The 24329-nt window shown below is 35.5% G+C and overlaps 1 protein-coding gene across 1 annotated transcript in view; it reads left to right on the forward strand.

Annotated features, from left to right (window-relative positions):
* LOC150091324 (uncharacterized) overlaps positions 1-20206 on the forward strand; it is a 32869-nt gene extending 12663 nt beyond the window's left edge. The window contains exon 3 of the mRNA XM_090389979.1: positions 19577-20206. Within this exon, the coding sequence (XP_090246105.1) occupies positions 19577-20206 (630 nt within the window). The remainder of the gene's footprint in view (positions 1-19576) is intronic.
* Positions 20207-24329: the final 4123 nt, after the last annotated feature.

A 24329-nucleotide genomic window follows, 5' to 3' on the forward strand; every position in this document is an offset into this window, starting at 1 on the left:
TACTGTGGCACATGGAAGACTACTGTACAAATTGGAGCAGTATGGCATTAAGGGTAATTTGCTACAATGGATAAAAGGATGATTGAGTGGGAGAAGACAGAGTAGTTATCAATGGACACTGCCCTTCATGGACTGTTATTAGTGGAGCCCCCCAGGGTTCGGTGTTGGGCCTATTGTTGTTTTCGGTATTTATCAATGATATTGATGAAGGTATATCAGGGTTAATGTCTAAGTTTGCAGACGATATGGAGGTTGGCAGGGCTGTTAATGACAGTAATGATAGCACGCTACTGCAACAGGATCTGGAAAAGATGGGCTGAGAGGTGAAAACTGAGTTTAACATTGACAAATGTAAAATACTGCATATGGGTAGTAGTAACCCCAGAGTAACATACCAACTGGGTGGTACTGCACTCAGGGTAATGGAGATTGAAAAGGATCTGGGGGGTAATTGCGCAGTCATATATGAAGTTTTCTGAGCGGTGCAAAAAGGCTGCAAGAGTAGCCCATGGTGTCTTGCCAATGATATATAGGAATTTTCACTAGTTGTGCCTTGAATTTATTTAAGCTATCAACTTCCACAACAAAAGATGGAAGTTTATTCCAGCAATCAACTATCCGCTGGCTAAAGGCAAACTTCTGTACATCTGTTCTACAACTGTCTTTCCTCAGTTTGAATCTATGCCCCCTCAGGTTCGTAATCTGAGCAAGAGGAAGAATCCCATCAGCACTGAGCCTGCTCAATCCATTCAAGGCCTTATATACCTTAATCAGATTGCCTCGCAGGTGTCTAGTCTCCAGAAGCTTCTCCGTACCCTCTTGTTGCCCCTCTCTGTACTTGTTCTAGCAACTCTACATCCTTCCTAAAATGAGGCTTCCAGACCTGTACGCAGTACTCAAGGTGTTGTCTGACCATTGTCTTATACAAGGGGATAATCACCTCCTTATCCCTGCTCGCAAAATTCCTTTTTATCAATGACAAGACCCCATGACTTGCTCTGGCAGCCTGTCTGCACTACTCAGAAAACTTTATATCTGACTGCATAATTACCCCTAGGCTTCTTTCATTCTCCACTAACCTGAGTGTAACATCACATAGTTGGTACATTTCTCTGGGGTTACTGCTAACTATATGCAGTACTTTGCATTTGTGAATGTTAAACTTCAGTTGACACTTCTCAGCCCATCTACCCAACTTTTCCAGATCCTGTTGCAGCAGCATACGGTCATTACTGTTATTAACAACCCTGCCAACTTTTGTATCACCTGCAATCTTTCACATTAAGTTTGATATACAGTGAAACTTCCCTTTAACGGACAGCCATGGGGAACGAAAATGTGTCCGTTAGAGAGAAGTGTCCGCTAAAAAGAAGTCTGAGGGAGAAAAAAAAAAAAGGAAAGAAAGAAAAATCGTTAAACGTTTAATGTAAAATTAAATTAAAATATATACAGATTTTGAACAATATTTTTGTAAACAATATACAATTACATACACAAGAGATAAAGAAAATTCGCTAAACGTTTAATGTAAAATTAAATTAAATTATATACAGATTTTGCACAATATTTTTGTAAATAATATACATACAATTGTGCTATGCATATTATGACTTTATCTTAAGAAAAATACATACAGCAATCACTTATTTTCTTCTGCACCTTCTTCCGGCTGATAATTTTGTTTTCAACATTTGTTTGGAGTGAAGAAACCATCGAAAGTCCTTCGGTAAGATACTTCAGCGGCGAAAAACATTTTTAAACGATTGATTTGTATGAGCGCTTCTATTTTCATCGGTGGTTCGTCGTTAATATGTTCTTCGACAGAATGACCTCCTTCCATTTCTTCATCCTCATGAGGAACTTCTTGAAAAATATTGATGATAATGTCGTTGATATCTAGAGCACCATCTTCTGTAGTGAGGTTTGAGTCTATATCTTTGTAGCCAGGGTCACTTGTAGCAGAAATATCGTACATTATCAATAGATGTTGAAGTTCTTGTTCTTCTTGGTGCTCCACATTGCTGTTCACAACTTCAATTTTTGCATTTGAGAAGCCAGACTTTACAAAACAGTTCACGACAGTTTGTTTTCTAGTTGCGTTTACTGAAGAGGAAATCCACTGAATCGCATCTAGGATGCTGATTTTCTTTGCAAGGTCACTCGCACATGTTACATCGTTCATGTTTGCAATGAGATGTCTTAAAACACGTTTTCTGTAGTGAAGTTTAAAATTTTTTATTATCCCTTGATCCAAGGGCTGACACTCTGCAGATGTGTTTGGTGGCAGAAAAATGATTTGAATGTTCGACAATTCAATGTGCGGGTGAGATCCAGCATTATCCATGAAAAGAATAATTTTTCTGTTTTGACGAATCATGTTTTGGTTAAAGTGACTTATCCATTCGCTCGTGATATCTCGTGTCATCCACGCTTTTTTATTAGACTTCCCGTCAACATTCAAAAGATTCAACTTTATGCCCTTGAAACAACGAGGATTTTGTGGTTTTCCTATAACAAGAGGTTGTTCAAAGTCTCCCAGCATATTTGTACACAATAGTACAGTCAAGCGTTCCTTAGAAATTTTTCCGCCCTGGCACTTTTTGTTTTTTACACTCATTGTTTTTTCAGGAAGAGCTTTAAAAAACAACCCTGTTTCGTCACAGTTGTAAATACCCTTAGCTTCAAAATCACGACATGAATCTTCCAATTTGACGGTCCACTCTGTTACAACCCCAGTATCAACAGATCCACCTTCACCACTTACGGTTTTCCAAGAAATTTTATGCCGAGTTTTGAACTTGTCTAGCCATCCCACAGAAGCTTTGAACTCATTTACTCCCATAGATTTCGCAACCTCCAAAGCTTTTTCCCTAATAATAGGCCCATTAATGGGTATTTTTTTAGCACGTGCGCGACAAATTTGAAGTCCAACAGTTTTCGGGAATGATTTTTGAACCTGATCATTTCCGTGTTGCCAAAATTGTTTGAGCAGTTCATTTTTTTTTCTTTAGGATGTCGCTTACCTGCGTCTTCCCGATTTTGAATTTTGCAGCGAGATTGCGAACACTATTTTTTTGCCGATCATACGTATTAATGAGTTCGACTTTATCTTTTAAAGTTAAATGTTTACGAGAAGACATTGTGCACTTCACACGACACTGAACAAAACTGAAAACCGAAACTGAAAAGACGAAAGGCCGACCATATTCCCCCCCCCCCTTGCACACACCGAATTCATCAGAAGTTTTACACGTGCCTTAAAATTCTTGAAAAAGGGTTTAGAACCGCGACGTAAACCTTGATAAAATTCAGAGAATCGGAAATAGAAAATAAACACACGATTGAGGCAATACGTGGAAGAAACGTTCCTAGAAAAAGGGCCGTGAGGTCGCCCGCCGTCCGTTATGGGGAGATCAAATTAAGTGCTAATCTAAATGAAACAGTGCAGATTGCCTGTCCGCGTCCGTTACAGAGAATGTCCGCTAGACAGAAGCTGCAAACACGTTAAAACCAATGGAGGTGAGTTGGGGAATTTGAAAATGTCCGTTGTAGAGAGATGTCCGTTAACGAGAGGTGTCCGTTAGGAGAAGTTTCACTGTACCTTCATCAATATCATTGATAAATATACAAAACAACAGTGAGCCCAACACGGAACATTGAGGGACACCACTGATAACATTAGTCCACATAGAGCAGTACCCATTGATCATCACTCTCTGTCTTCTCCCACTGAACCATCCTTTTATCCTTTCTGGGAAATTCAGATCATTCTGCACTGAAAGATTCAGTCCTAGGTCCGGATTCGGGAGAGCATTCCTTCGTATGGAATCAGATGCTTTGGTTTCTGTCTAGTTTTTCTTTGAATATTTTTCAGTTGAATCACTAATACTACACCGAGTTGTAATTTAAAGTCATCTCATTTTCTGCATCTAGAACACAGAAAAGAATCGCTACAGCTAGAGAAAGTTCAGCACTGGCAATTTCCCCTGTCAGTAGCATGTGGCATCCTGTGACATGCTGTATCTTTCTCAGTTTGAAACTGTAATTTAAGTAAAAGTAAAGTAAAAATTTAAATCTTCAAAATAAGCACCAGTGAATTACCTTTAAAAATGTCTCTCTTAAAATTTGATTGGATAATATGATGTAATTACAAAGGAACTGGATGCAAAAAATAATTTTGGTATCATATCCAAGTATATGATATTGAAATTATTTTTTGCATCCAGTTGCTTTGTGACTACATCATAGTATCCAATCAAATTGGTCAGATAAGACTTCCCCTTGCCAAACCCATGCTGTGTCTGAATTATTACTGCTGTCTTGTCTAAATGATCCTGCAATGCTTCTTTAACCAGTGACTCCATTACAGTAAACCCCTGCTATTCGCGGTTTCGCATATTCGCGATCGCCGATTTAATATAAAATGAAATCTAAAAAAATGTGAATTTTAAAGCGCCGTGAATATTTTCCACCATAAAAAAACATGGGCGTGGTTAAAATTATCTTTCCCGGTCAAAACAGCACTCAGTGGGGGGAGAGGAGTGACAAAATCGCGAGTGTGGATGTTTCTCACTAATCCTTGTTCAGTATGTGTTATGCGCTTGTCATGGAAGGTTTTGTCGTTTGCTTTTAATTTATATGCTTATAAATTGAATAAATTTATCAATTTATAAATTGATATGCTTAAAAAATAATAAATCTACCGTTTTGCAGTGTAAAACACTTTTTCGAGTGTGTTAACGGAAGAAAGTGACTTTATTGTGGACAAGTTCTTTGTAACCCTTACAAAAATATGGCTACGAATAACAAGAGAAATGTGAAAATATCAAAGAAGGTGATGACATTAGCGAATAAAATTGAGTTATTAGATAAAATTTCTAATGGTGAAAGTGTCTCCTCAGTGGCAAAACATTATAAAATCAATGAGTCAACGGTACGATCAATCAAGAAATCGGAAGAAAAAATCCGCCGTAGTGTCCGTGAAAACGCGATAATTGCTTCAAAAATTTACTCTGTAACTCGTGATGTTAAATTAGAAAAAATGGAAAAGGCTTTAAATATGTGGAACTCACAAGAAAACCGAACTCAAAATAAAATTCCGTTAAGTTCACTCATTATTCGTGAAAAGGCAAAACTCCTTTATCAACACTTTAGCGAAACTGGTGATAGCACTGGCGGGATAAGTTTTTTAGCTAGCAAAGGCGCTGGTTTGAAATATTTGTTTGAAATTTCTAATAAATATTACATTTAATATTAAATTGTTTCTTATTTTCATTTCGATGTCATATGCTTGCATTTCACTATGTACATAGTCATATTATGAAGGTACATATAATACATACATAGACAAAATTTTAGACTAGTTTTTCTTATATATTTCATACTTTGGAACGGAATCACACTATTACTATGGGAGCCATAACTCAGTATTCGCGTTTTCAGTATTCGCGACATTTCTCAGGAACGTAACCCCCGCGAATAGCGGGGGGGGTTACTGTATTTTCCCTGGAACAGAAGTCAAACTAACAGGTCTGTAATTACTAGTGTCACCTTTTGAACTCCCTTTTTGAATTATAGATACATTTGCACATCTTCAGTCTGTGGGGACTTTCTGCGAGTCCAAGGATGCTCTCATAATTATGGCTAAGGGTTTGCTTACTTCCTTTGCTGCCACCTTTAATACAATTGGATATATCCTATCCACCCCAGGTGTCTTTTTTATGTTTAAATTTAACAATTTCTCCTCCACTTTGCTCTCAGTTATTACAGAATCATTTAACTCCCTGTTAGAGTTTGATAAACATCTGGTCCTCTCCTCCTTGAATAACTCCTCATGTATGAATGTAGATGCAAAATATTTCGGAGTCAGTCATGTGCTCATACATAGGAGAGTTGTTGTTTCCATCTATCCAACGTTCTATTGTGGCCCGTCTTTCTCTATCGACGAACTGTGCCAGTACTCGCTCAGAATTGGCCACATCATCTTCTGTCAGGCCTTCATTAGTGTATCTTTCCAAGAACTGGTCAGCAGCCGCGACATCTTCCTCTATAAATTCCTCAAAGCCATTCTCTTCATCACTGTCACTGGCTACTTGAGAGTTATCTGGGATAAATCCTGCACCCGATATGTTTCTCCAACATTTTGAAATACACCTTTTCATCATGGTTCCCACGCTTCGTCACCAGTGTAAAAAACTTTTTTTAAAGTTGAGCTTCTTTAAAAATGAGATAACAGAATCCTCACTAGTGATTATTCACTGTATCAGAGCCTTGTGCAAGTTCATTTTAAATGTTGATATAATCCCTTGATCCAGAGGCTGTATCTTTGATGTGGTGTTTTTTGGTAAGTAAGTAGAATTTTACCATCTCTGCTTATTAGGTTATCGGCAGGAGGATGGGTAAGACAGTTATCCAGCAGCAAGAGGGCTTTGGTATCCAGCATTTGTTGCTATAAGTGTGTACATACATCAGTATAAATTGCTTATGAAACCAGTTTCCAAAAATATTGGAAGTCATCCATGCATTTTTACTAAAGTCATGGGTAAATGGCATAAAGGCCATGTTCACATGATGGAAGCAGTGTAGTGATATAAACTTTCCTATGCAAAGTGGCTTCAGTTTATGATTTCCTGTTTGGTTTTTACACAGAAAAGTATGGTCACTCTGTCTTTCATTTTCTTGAAGCCTTGTGTTCTTTGAGCATCATTCTTAGAAACCAAAGTGGAATTGGGTCTCATTACAGTTATATACTGTACCTGTTCTGCGGTATAGCCACCGTCTTCAGTTATTTTCTGAAGCTGGGCAGGGTAAGAGCATGTGGCTTCATCATCAGTTGAATGTATCTCACCCGATATAGCTGCTTTGGTTATTCCATGCCACTTTTTAAAATGTGTTAACCATCCATTATTTGCAATAAATGCTATGGACTCATTTCCATGAAGATCGTTGTGGAATTTTTTAACTTGGGTTTGCAGATGGGGTCCAGATAGAGGTGTGTTTTCAGATCATGAAACACAGCTTTATCCAATTGCTGGTCTTGAGGTTGCTGCAGATGTTTTCGTTGCAGTCCACACTTGTTTCCATAGACTTGGCTTTATGACAAAGTTTTTCCTCTTCTTTCTTCCTTCCATCCATGCACTATAGATTCATTCACTCCAAGGTCTCTAGCCACTTGAGTTTGCTGGACTCCGGACTTGATTCTATCAAGCAGCAATTTTTTTCTTGTATACTAAACTTCTTCCATTTTTTTGAAGTTTCAGACATTTCTTTAAATTTATATTGTATTTTAAAAATACAATTTGAGAAACAAGAAAAATTGATAGTAGGCAAGTGAACTTGTGTGAGTGGTGTTTTTCCACACAAAACCCTACTTATTTCCCTCTTATTTGCATATCTCCACCTAACTAATTTGTACAGACCCAATCACTATGTTATTTCTTAAACTTATTCTTCTCATACATTACTAATGACAATGTTGTTTTCCCTTACCGCGGAACCCTTTCATCTTCTACCTTTAGATCTTCTGCTGACTGTACTATTTTTGAACTACACTGAGCCACCTTTCCCAAAAATGACTAAATGCCATGTAGTAAGTGGTGGTATGATAGAAGGCTTAAATTGATGTTGACTACCTCCCTGAGCACTGTTTATTTAGTATTTCTACTCTATTTAGTAGAAATACCACACAGTATTTCTACTTACTTTGTCTGTTGTTCCTACAGGACCATTCCCACTAACTAAAATATTTCTGAAATGTTGTTTTCTTTGTTCGTAAAATTGTTTTATTTTCACATACTATTCTTGTCCAGAAAAATAGGTACAGTATAACGTGCATTATCCAGAATAATCTTAAGGGCTGATTTTCCTTTTTTTTTTTTTTTTTTTTTATTAATGGTAATATTTGAGACAAATGTTTATTGTACTACAAGATTATTTCTGTCTGTTTTTTTAACGTTGTATATCTGGTGAAATGTTGGATTAGGACTGATGGATTTTTCTCTAAAACCATGACTGATAGAGTTTAGTCATTTGCTTCTGTGAACCCAATTTTCCATGACATATTTTGTTCTCTTCATTTCATATTATGTTTAGTTTAGTTCCAGATTCAATGAGAATAATATTGGCCCGAAACTGTGCAATTTATTATTTTTCTCAGTTTTTTTATAGTAAAATGTCAACAAAAAGAAACAGCACCGAAACGGGCAGAAAACCAGGAAGAATGTGACATAATCAAAGTTGATATTATTAAGGAACTTGAGAGGTTTAGCAGCAAAAAAAGGGTCACAACAAATGAAACAAAAAATGATTGAATAGTATTTAAAAAAATTGCTGTAAATTTTTTCCACATAAAATTTGCAGTAAAATACCATTTGAATATACATACGCAAATGTATATTTGTAAATGTGCAAATTTTTATGTCTAACTTATTATTATTATTTTTTTAAATTAAATAAATTTGGTTTTTTTTCACACTATTTACAGTCTTTTCTTTTACCTTAATACATTTATTTATTTAAACAGAAAACATGCCTTAATGTGCAGTAACGAAAATAAAGTTACACAGCTCCAAAGCAAAGACTTTGAATACAAATTTCATCAGGTAAAAAAGGGAAAAAGTACATAAGTGAAGAAAACAGCAATTTAAAGACTCGGGTAACAGGTGCAGTTAAAGATTTCAGTTGCCTCTTGAAGTGTCCAGGGGTATAAAATATCTCCAAGTTTGCTTTGTTAATTGATCTTGCAGTCCTGTTGTAGTAGTTGTAATATTCATAATTTGTTCTTGCATAGGATGATTTAAGCAGTGAATGGTTTCTTAAAGCTCTTTTCGGTGCATTGAAGTTAATTTCTGAGACAAGGTAAGGGCAATTTATGGTACCATTTACCAGCTGATTAAATAGTAGTAGATTGGCTTTGTCTATTCTTTCTCCCAGCATTTCAAATCCAAAGAGTATACACCACTCTTGGTAAGATTTCTTGCTATATTCTAATCCACTTTTGAAATGGACATATTGCATTGCTCTTTTTTGAATATTTTATTTTTTATTTTCGGTAAGCTGAATGTGCGGACCAGACTTGGGAGACAAATTTTGTAAAGAAATATGAATAGTGAATTGATTGAAGTCTCAGTTGATTCTTTTAAGAAATCCTAGTTTTTTGCTAGCTGCCTTCACAACGTTTGAGACATGGACGTCAAAGGAAAGTAATTCTTTGATGAAAATACCAAAATTTTTGGCAGAACTTTCTTGATCATGTTTTTGTTGATGCAATAAGAAAAGTTAAGTTTTTTGTGTGTGTGTGTGTACGTTGGTAAAGCTCATAAGCTCACACTTATTTTCATTGACAACCATTCTATTCTCATTCAGCAACTGAATTACTCATTGCAGAGCTTCGTTAAGAATGGTACAGCTGTTGGTATTGCAAATAGCCATATTATCTGGTATAGCATTACAACAGAATTTCTTTAATTTTACCTTATATTCGATTATCCAAAAAATTTTACTTTCCGGAAGAGGTGTGATATTAATTATTCCAGATAACTGACACTCTACTGTATTTGTGAGACTTTGTATCTTACAAACTTTTTTAAAAAATATACTGTATGTTCAAACTCTTTACAAGTAACGTTACAAGTAATTTATTATTGTTCTTACGGAAATCAAAGGATAATGGGTATTGTGGATTCGTTAATTGAAAATATCACCATGTCTTCACAAGGAATCCAAATTGTTGATTTTCAGTGACTAAAAGCATGTTTCAGCTGACAAAAAATAGCAGCTATGCCTGCATCGCGTTGTAAATGGAATCACATTTTAACAGGTTTCAGCTGTATTCTCTTATTTTTACTTTTTCTTATTTATAACTTTTAAATTATAAAATTTATTTTATTAATCATTTTCTGAGTATTACTATTATCTGTTATATAATTTTATTAAAAAGAGATACCTTAATATATGTCAACTGGACCAATTAAAAAAAAATCTGTATGTAAGGCTTTCAAAATTAACAATTAAAGAAACAAAAAGAGAATGAAAAAATGAGTTACTTCAACAATTATATATTATTAAACTCAAAATCCAATCATTATTACACATCAATTAATGCAACTTCATATAATTAACTCTCATTAAGGCAGACACAAAAACAGAACAAGGTGCAAGGGCACAACTGATCAATCCAAAAGAATTGTGTGAACAACAGAAAAAGCTTGAAACTGAAATTGCAATAAAGGAGGAATGTGTGAAACAAAGTGAATCTTTATTATTATTTTTCTTATGAGTAGTAGTAAATGATACAAGGAAACAAGCATAGCATTAGCATTACTACAGGCACATGATGCAAGAAAGCAAACTTATACAGCAACAGCAAAACAAAAAAAAAACTTCCCATTTCACCCAAACATACATTTGTCCAATTCTTCCTTGAATTTATTTAAGCTCTCAACTTCCACTCGGCAGATGGAAATTTGTTCCGCAAATCAACCACCCACTGGCTAAAGGCAAATTTCTGCACATGTATTCTACAACTGTCTTTCCTCAGTTTGAATTTATGCCCCCTCAGGTGAATAATCTGAGCAAGAGGAAGAATCCCATCAGCACTGAGCTTGCTCAAACCATTCAAGGACCTATACACCTCAATCGGATCACCTCACAGGTGCTTAGTCTCCAGATGCTGCAATTTGCAGAACTTAAGCCTATCTTGGTAACAGCAACCCTACGTTCCTCTCACTAATCTCATTGCTCTTCTCTGTACTTGTTCTATTAGCTCTACATCCTTCCTAAAATGAGGTGTCCAGAGCTGTACGCAGTACTCAAGGTGTGGCCTGACCATTGTCTTATACACAGGGATAATCACCACCTTATCCCTGCTAGCAAAATTCCTATGTATCATTGACATGACCCCATGAGCTGCTTTGTCAGCACTACTGCTCAGAAAACTTCATGTCTGTCTGCACAATTACAACCAGGTCTTTTTGTTTCTCCACTATCCCGAGTGCAGAACAGCACAGTTGGGACATCACTCTGGGGTTGCTGCTACCCATATGCAGTACTTTACATTTGTCAATGTTAAACTTCAGCTGCCACCTCTCAGCCCATTTGCCCAGCTTTTCTAGATCTTGTTGCAGTAGCATACTGTCATTAACAACCATGCCAACCTTTGTATCGTCAGCAAACTAGGACATGAAACCTGATATACCTTATCAATATCGTTGATAAATATAGAAACAAAAATGAACACAACACTGAACCCCAGAGGACTCCACTAATAACATTAGTCCATGAAGAGCAGTGTCCATTGATTATTCTGTCTTCTCCTACTCAACCATCCCTTTATCCATAGCAGCAATTCGCCCTTAATTCCATACTGCTCCAATTTGTACATCAGTCTTTCATATGCAACAGTGTCAAAAGCGTTCCTGAAATCCAAGTATATGATATCAAAATTATTTTTTGCATCCAGTTCCTTTGTGACCACATCATAGTATCCAATCAAGTTGGTCAGACAAGACTTACCCTTAACAAACCCATGCTGTGTCCAAACTTTAACTGCAGTCTTGTCAAGATGATCCTGCAATGTTTCTTTACCCAGTGACTCCATTTGATTCCCCCCACCCCCTTTGTGAATTAGCGCTACATTTGTACATCTCCAGTCCATGGATACCTCTCCTGAATCCAAGGATGCTCTCATGATTATGGCTAACGGTTTGCTGCCTCCTTTAATTTAACTGAATAGATCCCATCCACCTCAGGTGCCTTTCTTATGTTTAACTTCAACAATTTCTCCTCTGCTGTGCCCTCAGCTATTACAAAATTATTTAGCTTTGTTAGAATTTGATAAGCTTCTGCCCTCCACTTCCCTAAAGAATTCTTCATATGTGAATGTAGATTCAGAATACTCATTTAGTTTGTCAGCTACATGAGCAGGATCATCAGTGGTCGAACCATCGATATCAAGTGGGCCAATCTGATTCATCACCTTCCTTCTAGAGTTTACATAAGTAACGAAGTCTTTTCTGTTTTTCTGTGGTCTTTCGTCTTTGCTGCCTTCTGTGGTCTTTCGTCAAAAGGATGTGCAAAGGATTTTGAACAATCTTGATGCTAAGAAAGCTCCAAGTCCCAATGGTATATCTCCACTTGTTCTCAAAACCTGTGCTCCTGAACTTACTCCTGTTCTGTGTCTCCTTTTTTTTTTTTTTTTCACTTTCTTATTCCAAAGGTGTTTTTCCTTTGGCTTGTAAATTTTCTCCTATCCAGCCAGTTCCTAAAAAGGAACAACAAATCCCTTCCATCCAGTTATCATCCCACTGCAATCACCTTTACTCTCTCCCTAAATAATGAAAAAAACAATTAATCACCAACTCTTAAACTATCTAGAAACCTTCCATCTGGTCAATTGCGAGTATGGATTCCATCAATGTAGATCCACTGGTGATATTCTGGCTTATGTTACCCCATCTTTTGATAAATTAAATGGAAAAGTTTGGTGAAACTCACAGTTTCTCTTAACATTTCAAAGGCTTTTTATTGTGTTTGAATTAAGGTCTTCAAAATAAGCTTCCATCTTATGGTTTGGCAACTGTTTTTTGTAATTGGGTATCCATTTTTCTCTCTGATTGCTCACAACAAGTGATGGTAGATGGCTCTCTGCCTTCTAACTTCTCCAGTAATTCTGCTGTTCCCCAAGGTTCAGTTCTTTCTCCCACTTGTTGCCTCTTGTATATTAATAACCTTCTTCCATTGACTGGAAATCCTGTCCATAGTTTTGCTGATAATAGCACACTGCATTCCACCTTTTAGCTTGAGAAACCTTGCCCTGCTTAAACAGCAGGGCAAGGTTTCTCAATTCCTTAAATGCTGATCTCCAGGTAATTCTCCAGCAGGGCAAAGATAACTTAGTTGATTTCAATCCTTCTAAAACTCAGGCCTGTCTTATATCTTGCAAAAAGGATTCTTCTGCTCCTATGCTTATCTTCAAAGACACTCCAATTTCGAGGCAAGATCATATATCTCTATAGGGGATTACCCTGACTTCTAATCTCTCCTGGCATAAGCACATTAGAAATATTGCTTCCTGTGCATCTAAAAAACTGAGTTTTCTCCTTCACTCTCAACATTACATTTCTTCCAAGCAGCTGTTCACTCTGTACAAGTTGCAAATCCTCCCCCTACTATGGAATATTGTTCCCACATCTGGGGCGGTGCCCCCAAAACCTCTCTTGGGCTTCTAGATTCCATTCAAAAGAGGGCAGTTAGGTTAATTAATGTCTCATTTCTAACAGAGTCTCTCTCAACTCTCCCAGGTGCACTATAGCCAGTGTAGCTTATGCTCCATTAAGCACCCATAATATACACACACACACACACACACACTCACACTCACACTCAACTCTCCCTGTTAGATGTTCTTTTTTTCTGCTGCATGCCTTTTCTATAAATGCTTGTATGGGCACCGTTCTTCTGAATTGGCTTCTGTAATTCCTGCTCTTTCTCTTCCAAAGCAGTCCAAACATGTGCCACAATCAGCCAATATTCTTTTACTGTCCATCTTGAAACTTGCAGAACCAACTTTTCTTCTTCCTCATTTATTCCTTCAACTTCCATTTTCTGGAACAACCTTCCTCAAATGTATATCCTGAAAATTACAATTTACAGAAGATCAAGTCTAGTGTCAACAAGTATTTTCTTTCAACTTGTCATCCTCCAACCCATGCATGGTACTAAGTACTATAGGTTTTAATATCTCTCGTGTTTGGGATTTTCATTAAAAAAAAAAAAAAAAAAAAAGTATTTAAAAACCCTTCCCTTTACCTTTCTAGTTAAATCTGTAAGTAGATCCATCACTTTGTTATAACCACTATCACCTAGTGATTCTTTTATGTGGATATTCTTAATTCTTGAACAGTCACTGCTGATAATCAATAGCAGTGACTGTTTAAGCACTAAGAATATCCACATAAAGGAATCACTATAGCAGACTCCAACTCTTGTTTTAGTTTTCCCAGTGCTTACGTCACACCAAATTTACTGAACTCTACACAAACCTCCACATCATCTGGATGCACTGCCTTAAATTTTGTGTGCTTCGTAACCAAGAACATTTAATTCTGCCCTGTCCTTCCTGTACACATTGTACTCACTGTGTTCAAATTCTGCATCCTTTATGTCTCAGTAATGCCACATTTCCAGTATCTCTACTATTTCACCCCAGGGGCTCACATCTGGTTAGTATGGGCTTGGCACACCCAGAGTCCTGAGCTGGATATCATCATTCTTCTCTCTCTCTCTCTCTCTCAGGGTAACTTGGGAATTTTTTTTTGGCTAGTGCAGCATAAGCCTTTGACAACTTCACCAGTACTTCATATTCATTAAATATGTTTACTATAATCCTAGGAATTAGTGTATAATCAAGTATACCTACATGTTTTTTTCTTTTAATAACTATAACACAGCCCATGTATTTTCTTGTGTCATGAAGGTCCCTAGCATGCTTTTTAATCTCTAACACCTCAATTTCAGGTTGCTGTATGTCCCAGTAGAATCAGTATTACTGATTTTCATTCGTTTATTGATTTTTATTGATTTATTGCTAAACTTTATATCACCTTAGTCAAAACAAAAAATTGATTTTCCTGAAGTGATTCAAACAGAAATTTTTCAGTTTCATATTTTTAGTGATTACTAAATAAAGGAAAAAAGTTTTAAGAAATTGACTAATTTATTTAAAATGTAATAATTAATTTTGATATTTCATTATCAAGACAAGTTTAAAGGTTTTCAACATTTACGTGGACATGAAAAAAATAAATTTCACATTGATTTTTATAACATTATTAAAAATTGGGAATTGGGGAAGCAATCACTAATTTAAATCAAAAAATTAATTGTGCAAGGAAAAAAAAAAGTGGTATAGTGTAATAGAAAGAATAATTTATAAAATTCAGTATTTAGCAAAACAAAATTTAGCTTATAGAGGAACAATAAATTATATGAAAACAGTAATGGAAAGTTTCTAAAATTAATTGAAATGACTGCAAAAATTTGATCCACTGTAGGACATATTCAATCCTGTGAAGGAAACGGAAAAAAAAAAATACTTCAGCACCAGTCCGAGCATAAATCCAGTTTCAAACAGCCAACTTTCAGTTACCATCACTAGAGGGTTCAAACCCAAAGATAGAAATTAGAAATTAAATAGAGAAATGTGTACAGTAAAAAAAAAACTTCCATTGTGTTGGAACACATCCACCACTTGCATTGTGGGTGGGTATGACCATCAGTAATTTATTAAGATCCTGTTTATTTGAAAAGCTTGCCAATATGAAGACATTCAAGAATATATTGGGGGCACAGACTATCAGATGAGATCTTCCCAGACCAGTGTGCTTGATGATGATGCCTTGTTGGAATTAACTAAGGAAAATTTTCTACACAGGGAGTATAACACCAATGATATTATGTGCTACTGTGGAGAAAGCCTTTGCCTAAGTTACATCATAGGTACCTGATTTATACTGTATAAACTACAATTGTTCTGTCTTATAATTTGCCCAACAGTTAATATCACAATAATGACAAGAAAAACCATTTTGCATTTGACATTTTTGTCTGCACTTTGTGATAGGGAAATATAGTGAAATATTTCTATAGCAGTACAGAAAATTTGATATGCTCACACCTAGCACGTGATAACCAGTCTCTTGCTAATAGTAGAACAAGAATAACAGCATAGAAGAAATGCTTGTTTACTCTTCTCCACTATTATTCTCATTCAGGCCTTTAAAACTAAATCTGAATTAGCTATTGAACTATACGCTGATATTGAAGCTACCTTTGACAGCCTAGACATCACAGCCCTTCTCAGCCTTCTGCAATCCTTCTTAAGGATTAATGATGATCTAGTGGCTTTCTTCACTGCAGTATTGAGGATTAAAAGTGTCCACCTCACAATGAAGAAGTTCCACTTTACCCAGAAGATCACTACAGTAGTCCCACAAGGTGAAGTCCTTTCTGGCATCCTATTCTCAGCCGGTCTTAATCCCTTTTAGGTACTCCCATCATAATAATGCTTTAATATAAATGCTTTAATATGCCGATTATATAAAGCTGCTTACCTTAATCCCACCTTCAGCAGATCCAGTGGCAATAGCTTCCTTCAATCACTGGGAGCTTGACCTTTCAAATTGCCAATTTTTTGGATTAAAACCTTAACCCTTACTAAATCTGCAATAATGATTTATTCCCTCAAACAGTCACCAACAGTAATTCAACCATCAGTTTGTGGCACTCTCGTCCCAGTTGTTACCAGTCATAAGGACTTCGGTGTCCATTTTGAACTGAAGCTGAGAATTGATGCTCAGAGCAAATACCTCTGTAAATGATTTATCACCTTACATTGGAGAGTGAAACAATGCTTACTCCATTCCAACAATGCTGCAACCACTACTAAGATATCTACAAACCACAGTTTATCCAGTTATTTTTATATGCTGCTGAAATTTGGGCATCTGCTTCATCCTCACTTCAAAAACTGGTGTTTGCTTGTAAATACTGAACACTGAAATGGGCCACAAATAAGCATTGCCGAATCTCTCAGTTGAGAACCACTGACATGGTTGAACAGCTAAATTTAGCCAGGCTCCCAAAGTTAATTGACATCACGTGTTTAATAACTACTGTAAAAATGTTCACACAGCAGTGATAAATGCTCCAAACATCTCAGATTTCTGTCATGGCACAACCCTCTACCATTCTACCATTCTTGAGGTCTAACCCCCACACTAATCCTGAAATACAATCATCTGCAACTTTGTGATTGTTTCCTACTTGCCCAAGTAGTTCATAAAATTCAGGCACTCCTGCATGGTGGGATTAACCTGCAGAAAATAGCTACCGATTACAAATGCCACCAAATTCTCCTAGAGTGGATCACTTCTGTTCAGTTGGAATAACTCCTTCCTACTCTTGTGGCTGAAACTGTGCCCAACTACTAAATGATGACATCTGCCATGTACATCACCAATTTGTGCCACACTATGTCTTTTGAGATGCAACAACAATTGTGTGTCTTCTGCTGTTTGTTTGTTCAAATTCTATGATTCGATTTTGATTCATCTTTCTTTGCAATTGTTTTCAGTTGTAATATGCAATGATGTTTAAATTTTTCTCTTTATTTTTCCTATTTATTACATTTTCCTATTTTTATAATCTGCATTTTCATTTTACCGTAACTAATAATTTCTTACGTAACTTTTTCCTTTTCCCAATTTTATTTTATCACGTTTATTATATTCTACCTTAATGTAAAACTCCTGCCATATCGCCATGGTAAGTATTATTGTTTCTAGTACTGTGTACTGTACTTAGCAGCAGTAAAGATAATTTATTTATTCTAAATGAATGTCAACTAGTGGCAGATAATCATGTAGTAGTAGTAGTGGCATGTGATGCAAGAAAGCAAGTGTATGAGCTTATGCAGCATCAGCAAAAAAAAAAAAAAATCACACCATTCCCTCCAAATGTGTGTCCAGTTCCTCCTTAAATTTATTCAACCTATCAACTTCCACAATGACAGATGGAAGTTTGTTCCAGCAATTAACCACCCGCTGGCTAAAGGCAAATTTCCGCACATCTATTCTACATCTGTCATTTCTTAATTTCAATTTATGCCCCCTTAGGTTCATAATCTGAACAAGTGGAAGGATCCCATCAGAATTCAGCATGCTCAACCCATTCAAGACCTTATAGGTGCCTAGTCTCCAGCACTACTGTGCTGGAGACTAGGCACCTGTAAACTGTAGTGGCTGGAGACTAGGCACCGCACAGGTGCCTAGTCTCCAGCCACTACAGTTTGCAGAACTTAAGCCTCTCTTGGTAAGAGGATCCCTTCATTCCCCTCACCATTCTTGTTGCCCTTCTCTGTACACGCTCAAGTAAATCTACATCCTTCCTAAAATGAGGCCTCCAGACCTGTACACAGTACTCAAGGTGTGGCCTGACCATTGCCTTATACAGAGGGACAATCACCTCCTTTTCCCTGCTAAAAAAATTCCTATATATCATTGACAAAACCCCATGACCTGCCCTGGCAGCCTGTCTGCATTGCTCAGAAAACTTCATATCTAACTGCACAATTACTCCCAGGTCTTTTTCATTTTCTACCACCTTAAGTGTAGTACCACACAATTGGTACGTTTCTCTGGGGTTATTCTACCCATATGCAGTACTTTGCATTTGTCAAGGTTAAACTTCAGTTGCCACTTCTTAGCCCATCTGCCCAAATTATCTAGATCCTGTTGCAGTAGCACACTGCCATTACTGTCATTAACAACCCTGCCAACCTTTGTATCATCTGCAAACTTCCACATTAAGCCTGATATACCTTCATCGATATCATTGATAAATATACAAAACAACAGTGGACTCAACACCGAACCCTGTGGGACTCCACTAATAACATTAGTCCACGAAGAGCAGCACCCATTGATTACCACCCTCTGTCTTCTCCCACTTAACCATCCTTTTATCCATTGTAGCAACTTACCCTTAATACCATTCTGCTCCAATTTGTACAATAGTTTTCCATGTGCAACAGTGTCAAAAGCTTTCCTGAAATCCAAATATATGATATCAAAATTATTTTTTGCATTCAGTTCCTTTGTAACCACATCATAATATCCTATCAAATTTGTCAGACAAGACTTTCCCTTAACAAACCCATGCTGTGTTTGATTTATTGCTGCAGTCTTGTCTAGATGATCCTGCAATGCATCTTTAACCAGTGACTCCATTATTTTACCCGCAACAGAAGTTAAACTAACTGGTCTGTAATTACTCGTGTCACCCTTCGATCCCCCTTTGTGAATTGGGGATACATTTGCACATCTCAAGTCCATGGGAACCTCCCCTGAGTTCAAGGATGCTCTCATAATTATGGCTAAGGGTTTGCTTAGTTGCTTTGCCGCCTCCTTTAATATAACTGGATAGATTCCGTTATATGCTATGTGCCAAGATTGGGCCTATAAAAGTTTCTGTAGCACTATAGACAGTGGTAGTTAAATGGTCCTACTGAAGTTTCTGTAATTGCATTCCTTGTGGCTTTGTTATTTAATCCACTTCTCTCACAAAGTGCAGAAAAATATCACATTATATTTTTATATTCCTTTCTTTACTTTATATCTAAATTAGGTCTGTCACAATGGGCTGATGAAATGTCAAGTGTAACATAGTTTTCCTTGTTGTTTTTATGATATTAAATAAAAGTTTCTTAATTATAACACAACATAAGTACAGTTTCTTCATCTTCAATATCAGTTGTGTATTTTCCTTTATGATGCTATTTTAAGACTGCACTGACCATACATGCACCAAGGCAGTTAACGACACTTTGGATCCATAGGTAAGAGTAAGAGGGTGATTTTTTGGCAATTCCATATATATCATCAGATTCATTATTTTTACAATTTAAATGTTATTATGCACAGTCCATGGCAGTTTCTTTTTGTGAGATATTGCATTTGGTTTACCATCCATATTTTACTTCACCATGGTCTTGAAAATAATATGAAAAAAATTTTTTCAGATAATACATAAAAGAAATTCCTTGTATGGGTTGCCATATCTGGAACTTATTCCTGACAGTAACATCATTTCTGATGGTTATGAAATGCCTTGCAGTACAGCTACTAAAAGTAATGTTGAACCACATTGTGATGGAAGCAGTTTTAATTTGGAGAAGTCTGTACAAGATTTTGAAACATTCAAGCCATACTCTTCAAAAGCATCAGCACAATATGTGCAGAAAATGGATAGTGACCCTAAACGCATTTTTATTGGAATAAACAGGAAAGAAAAAAAGGTATGTAAAGACTCTGAAATCACATGTTCAAAGCAGCCTGCTTCTAGTTACAGAAGTTTATCTACAAGTACACTTCAATCCTGTGCTCAAAATACACAAGTCACAAAACCTCTCTCCAGAACTTCCCCATGGTATAGTTCAAGTGAAGATGAATATGGCATGCCAAGGCTTTTTCATTCTCTTAATCATATTGAAAATAATTCAGATGAGGAAATGCCAACTGTAAATGAAAGATGGAAAGATGTGACCTTTAGTACTCCAGAACAACCTAGAAGTCGCCACTCATCCTTTATTAGATCAGCACCAAGAGGTCAGAAAAGCAGATATTCAAAATCATTAAAATTTAATAGATAATGCCTGTATTTCTTATTTTTAACTGTAAATAATCTAAAATTAGAATGGATTTACCCTAGTAATTTTATAAATAAATCACAGTATATTAATAAACTAGACAAAATGGCATGAAATCTATATCAAATGAATTTCTGGAGAAGTTTTTAACTTAAGTATAAATAACCAAAAAGATGTTTTTTTTATATCTGAAAGTCAGAATTTGTACTTTTATGCAATATATTTTGAATCATGGATATGCAGCACCTCCGTAGCCAGGTGGGCAGGAGCAACAGTGTGTAGCACTTGCTTCTTGATTAGACCGGCGTTCGAGCCCGTCAGCCACCAAATACAGAGGATGCGGAAAGGTCAGGGAATGACCACTGCATATCCTCAGAGCGATATGGCCTTAGTTGCTAATGCTCCTAAAAACCAAACAACAACATGTATATGCAATTTCTGTGTGTGTGTGTGTGTGTGTGTGTGTGTGTGTGTGTGTGTGTGTGTGTGTGTGTGTGTGTGTGTGTGTGTGTGTGTGTGTGTGTGTGTGTGTGTTACTTGGTAATTGGTCACCTAATCAAGTGCCCTGCCAGAGTGTATGCATAACATACATGGAAATTCCATATGTTCTCAGGCCAAGCTAAATAACCTTTAACAAAATGTCATGTGAATTTCCTGATGCAAATTACTTCTCAACAATACCTTACATTTCATACAAAATCAAGGAAATTTAGTCAAGCTACATCTGAAAAGTAGTTGACTGATTCTGTAATGGAGAAGAAATGAGAGATTATAAATTTAATATCCACTTCTTTGTAATAATTAGTATTATATTACAGTATTATACTGTATTATAAATGGGCTTAGAAATCTTATACAGACTAAACATTTTGTGTCTATGCATAAGTGCTTAAAGTATTACATTAGAATTAGAGTCCCAAAAACTGAATCTCATTAATCCAAATTTTGTTTAATTCAAAGACACCTTAGTAAAAAAAAAAAAGAAAGAAAGAAAAAATTTAAAACAAATTTCATTAATAAAAAGTTAATCTGCCATTTTTTTTTTAAAGTTACGATATTGTGATGACGGCCTGCTTTGGGAGACTTGTGGTTCCCCTCATCAGATAGCAGGTAGCATCTAGAGGTAACAAGCCATTTGTTTAAAAGTAGTACACTTCCAAGGCATTATAATAAAGCAAAGTTTGTTCTGTTGTGAGCTTTAAGACTAACCAGCCACAATACCAGTTTTTGATGACCACAAGGCTGGTTTTGGCACATTATAACCTTAAAAACCAAAACCAAAGCCACGAAAACAGAGGGAAGAATGAAAAAGTCCTCTTAATTTTTATATTTGAAATTATAGCTATGTAATGCTTTCATGGATCTGCATAGGTATCAAAACAAAAAATTTAAATTTAAGTTTTTTTCGTTCATTAAAAATTGTTTAAACAGCTTAAAAACCTTGAAGCATATTTTTATTTTTTATAAACTTCTATGGATCTGCTGAAAATGTGAAAATTATCTTTTAGATACAAAGGGAATATTTATTGTTGATCAAAAAAAAAAAAGAACTGAGACCTCTCCATTTGAAAAATGCACTGTGAGCATTTCAATTTTGGATAGTAAATGATCATGTATATCTGTCTACTTAGGTCCCCCCCCCCCCAATTAAAAAAAAATAAGCAAAAATCTAAAGCTGGCCATATTATATGCTTCTAAATGTTAAGGTACAAAAATCAGTCTTAACTACCTGTGAAGATGTTTTTTTTAAATGGCTATTAATGTTATATGCATGTAATATATATATATATTTTTTGTAAGATTATGGAATTGGGCACTAGAAAAAAAATGAATTGATGGGAAATATTCAAAAACTGCTGTAAATATTTAAATTCTGGGTAAAATTTTACCGTGTCTCCACTTATTGTTTGTTTGTTTGTTTGTTATTTGGATTTTTAGGAGCATTAGCAACTAAGGCCATATTGCTCTGGGATATGCGGTGGTCATTCCCTGACCTGTCCGCATCCTCCGTATTTGGTGTTGACGGGCTCGAACCCCGGTCTAATCAAGAAGCGTGTGCTACACACTGCTGCTCCTTCCCACCTGGCTACGGAGGCGCCTGTCTCCACTTAAAAAGTGACAAGACTGTTGCAGAGTTAAAACAGCATTTGATTTCATAAATAAACTAAAGCAATTTAATGGACTGATTTAAAGTATGAAATCAGGAATATGTAGTACAGAATTTTGCATTATATCAGTATTTTATTATTATTAACCTGGTAGTGGTCACTCAGAGCCAGATGACTCACAAAAAAAAAGTTCTACTGTTTTTTTTTAAGCAATATTTTAAAATTTTCACAGAGTAATTGCATGAAAGAACAAAATAGATGTAGCACAATCACTTTTCTCAATATTATTTTCTCATGTGTAGAGAACCTCACAGGTTGATGCTCAAATTTTTGATTGCATCAAACAGCTGCTATTCTAGTTCATCCATAGAACTAATATTATTAGTTTAGTCCAATTCCTGTAGATTAAAAAAAAAAATTGTCCATGCCATTCTAGCTCAAGAAATCATGCCAGCTCTTCTTTCTAAATAAAGAATAGTCTTGACCTTGGAAAAATACTTACAAACTGTCAAAGGGCTTGTTCCTTCACTGAGAAAGTAATTTTTAAGTTGCAAATAAATAATAAATCCTCCAGTTTTTCAGTGTTTTTTATATAAAATACACTGAAGAATGAGGATTTATACAGTAAGTTAAATTCTAATCATTTTACACACACATGTATAAGCAGAAGTATGTTCACATGCCCAATTTTGAAATTTTGCACACTTAATTATTTTTATCTGAGTTGATAAAAATCAAAGTGCCTTAATAATTTCATGGTTATATTTTATGGTTGTAACTTTTTTTTTTCACTTTCAAATGACATGTAAAAGCACAGCATTTTTTAAATATTTAAATTAAATTTAAAAAATAAAAAGTTAAATACTGTAAGAATAGTAATCTATTAAGGAAAGATGATATATTGGTATACAGCAGAATTTTAAAAAATCCAAATTTTTTTCGTAAATAAAAAACAAAATTGGTCACCTTGTCAGATGTTTGATTCCCATTTGAACAAACTAGGGGCATGACCATTGCCAGGTTAAAAACAAGACTGATTTTACAAATCGGCCAATAATAACAACAAATATTATTTAAGAAGCACAAAGAGATCTTTCTAAGACTAATGAGGTGAGATATTTTTACATACAACAGTCTGTAATATTGTGTAATATTATAGACCTTTTGTAATGTCTGTTAATATTGTATAATATGTATATAATCATCTTTTGCATTGTAAAAGAAAATTAGTCTGTCTAATCATTAATTCATAATTGACATTTCCATCTAATCATCTACTGTTTTACACATGATAAATGGAATATGAACTAGAGAAATGCAAATAACAGAAAAATTAATATAACATAATATTGTTTATCATTCTGTAATCTGTGACAAAGGAGACTGATGAACTTGTTATAGTACATCATCTTTTCATTTCTGTATTTGGCTCTATCCCCCCCCATATTCCCACCTACCCTCTGTTGATAAATAAGAATGTGAAAGAAAATGAGTATTGCAATCTTATTAATACTGAGACTGACAATGTCATTCACCAAAATGAATTAATTAAAATACTCTAAACCTTACAAGAAGTAGTGTATATGTGTACTGCAAGTCAAAAAAAGAGAAAGGAAAAAATAATTAATGTCTAAGAGATATATAAGTTAGTGCAAATGCATGTCTATATGCCGTAAATTAACTGAAGTTATTATAGTGGCATCATTTTATTATTGTTTCACGGGTGGTGATATCCACTAAGAATAAGTAACAATAGTCTTCTCTTGGGAAAGCTTTACTTATTCGATGTATATTATTATTATATACACATTATTATTATTATTATTAAAAAAATATTATTATTATTAAATATTAGAAAGTATTATTATTATTATTAGCTATATGGTGCAAGGAAGCCTGAGGCTTATGCTGCACCAGCCAAAAAAAAAAAAAAAATTCCTCAGTTACCCTGAGAGAGAGAGAGACAGTCAAAAGTAGAAGGAAATCACCAAGAAAGAGAAAAATTATGATATCCAGCT

Source organism: Mastigoproctus giganteus, chromosome 1 (genome assembly GCF_048544385.1).
Source record: "Mastigoproctus giganteus isolate SK-2022 chromosome 1, ASM4854438v1, whole genome shotgun sequence".
NCBI classification, from domain to species: domain Eukaryota; kingdom Metazoa; phylum Arthropoda; class Arachnida; order Uropygi; family Thelyphonidae; genus Mastigoproctus; species Mastigoproctus giganteus.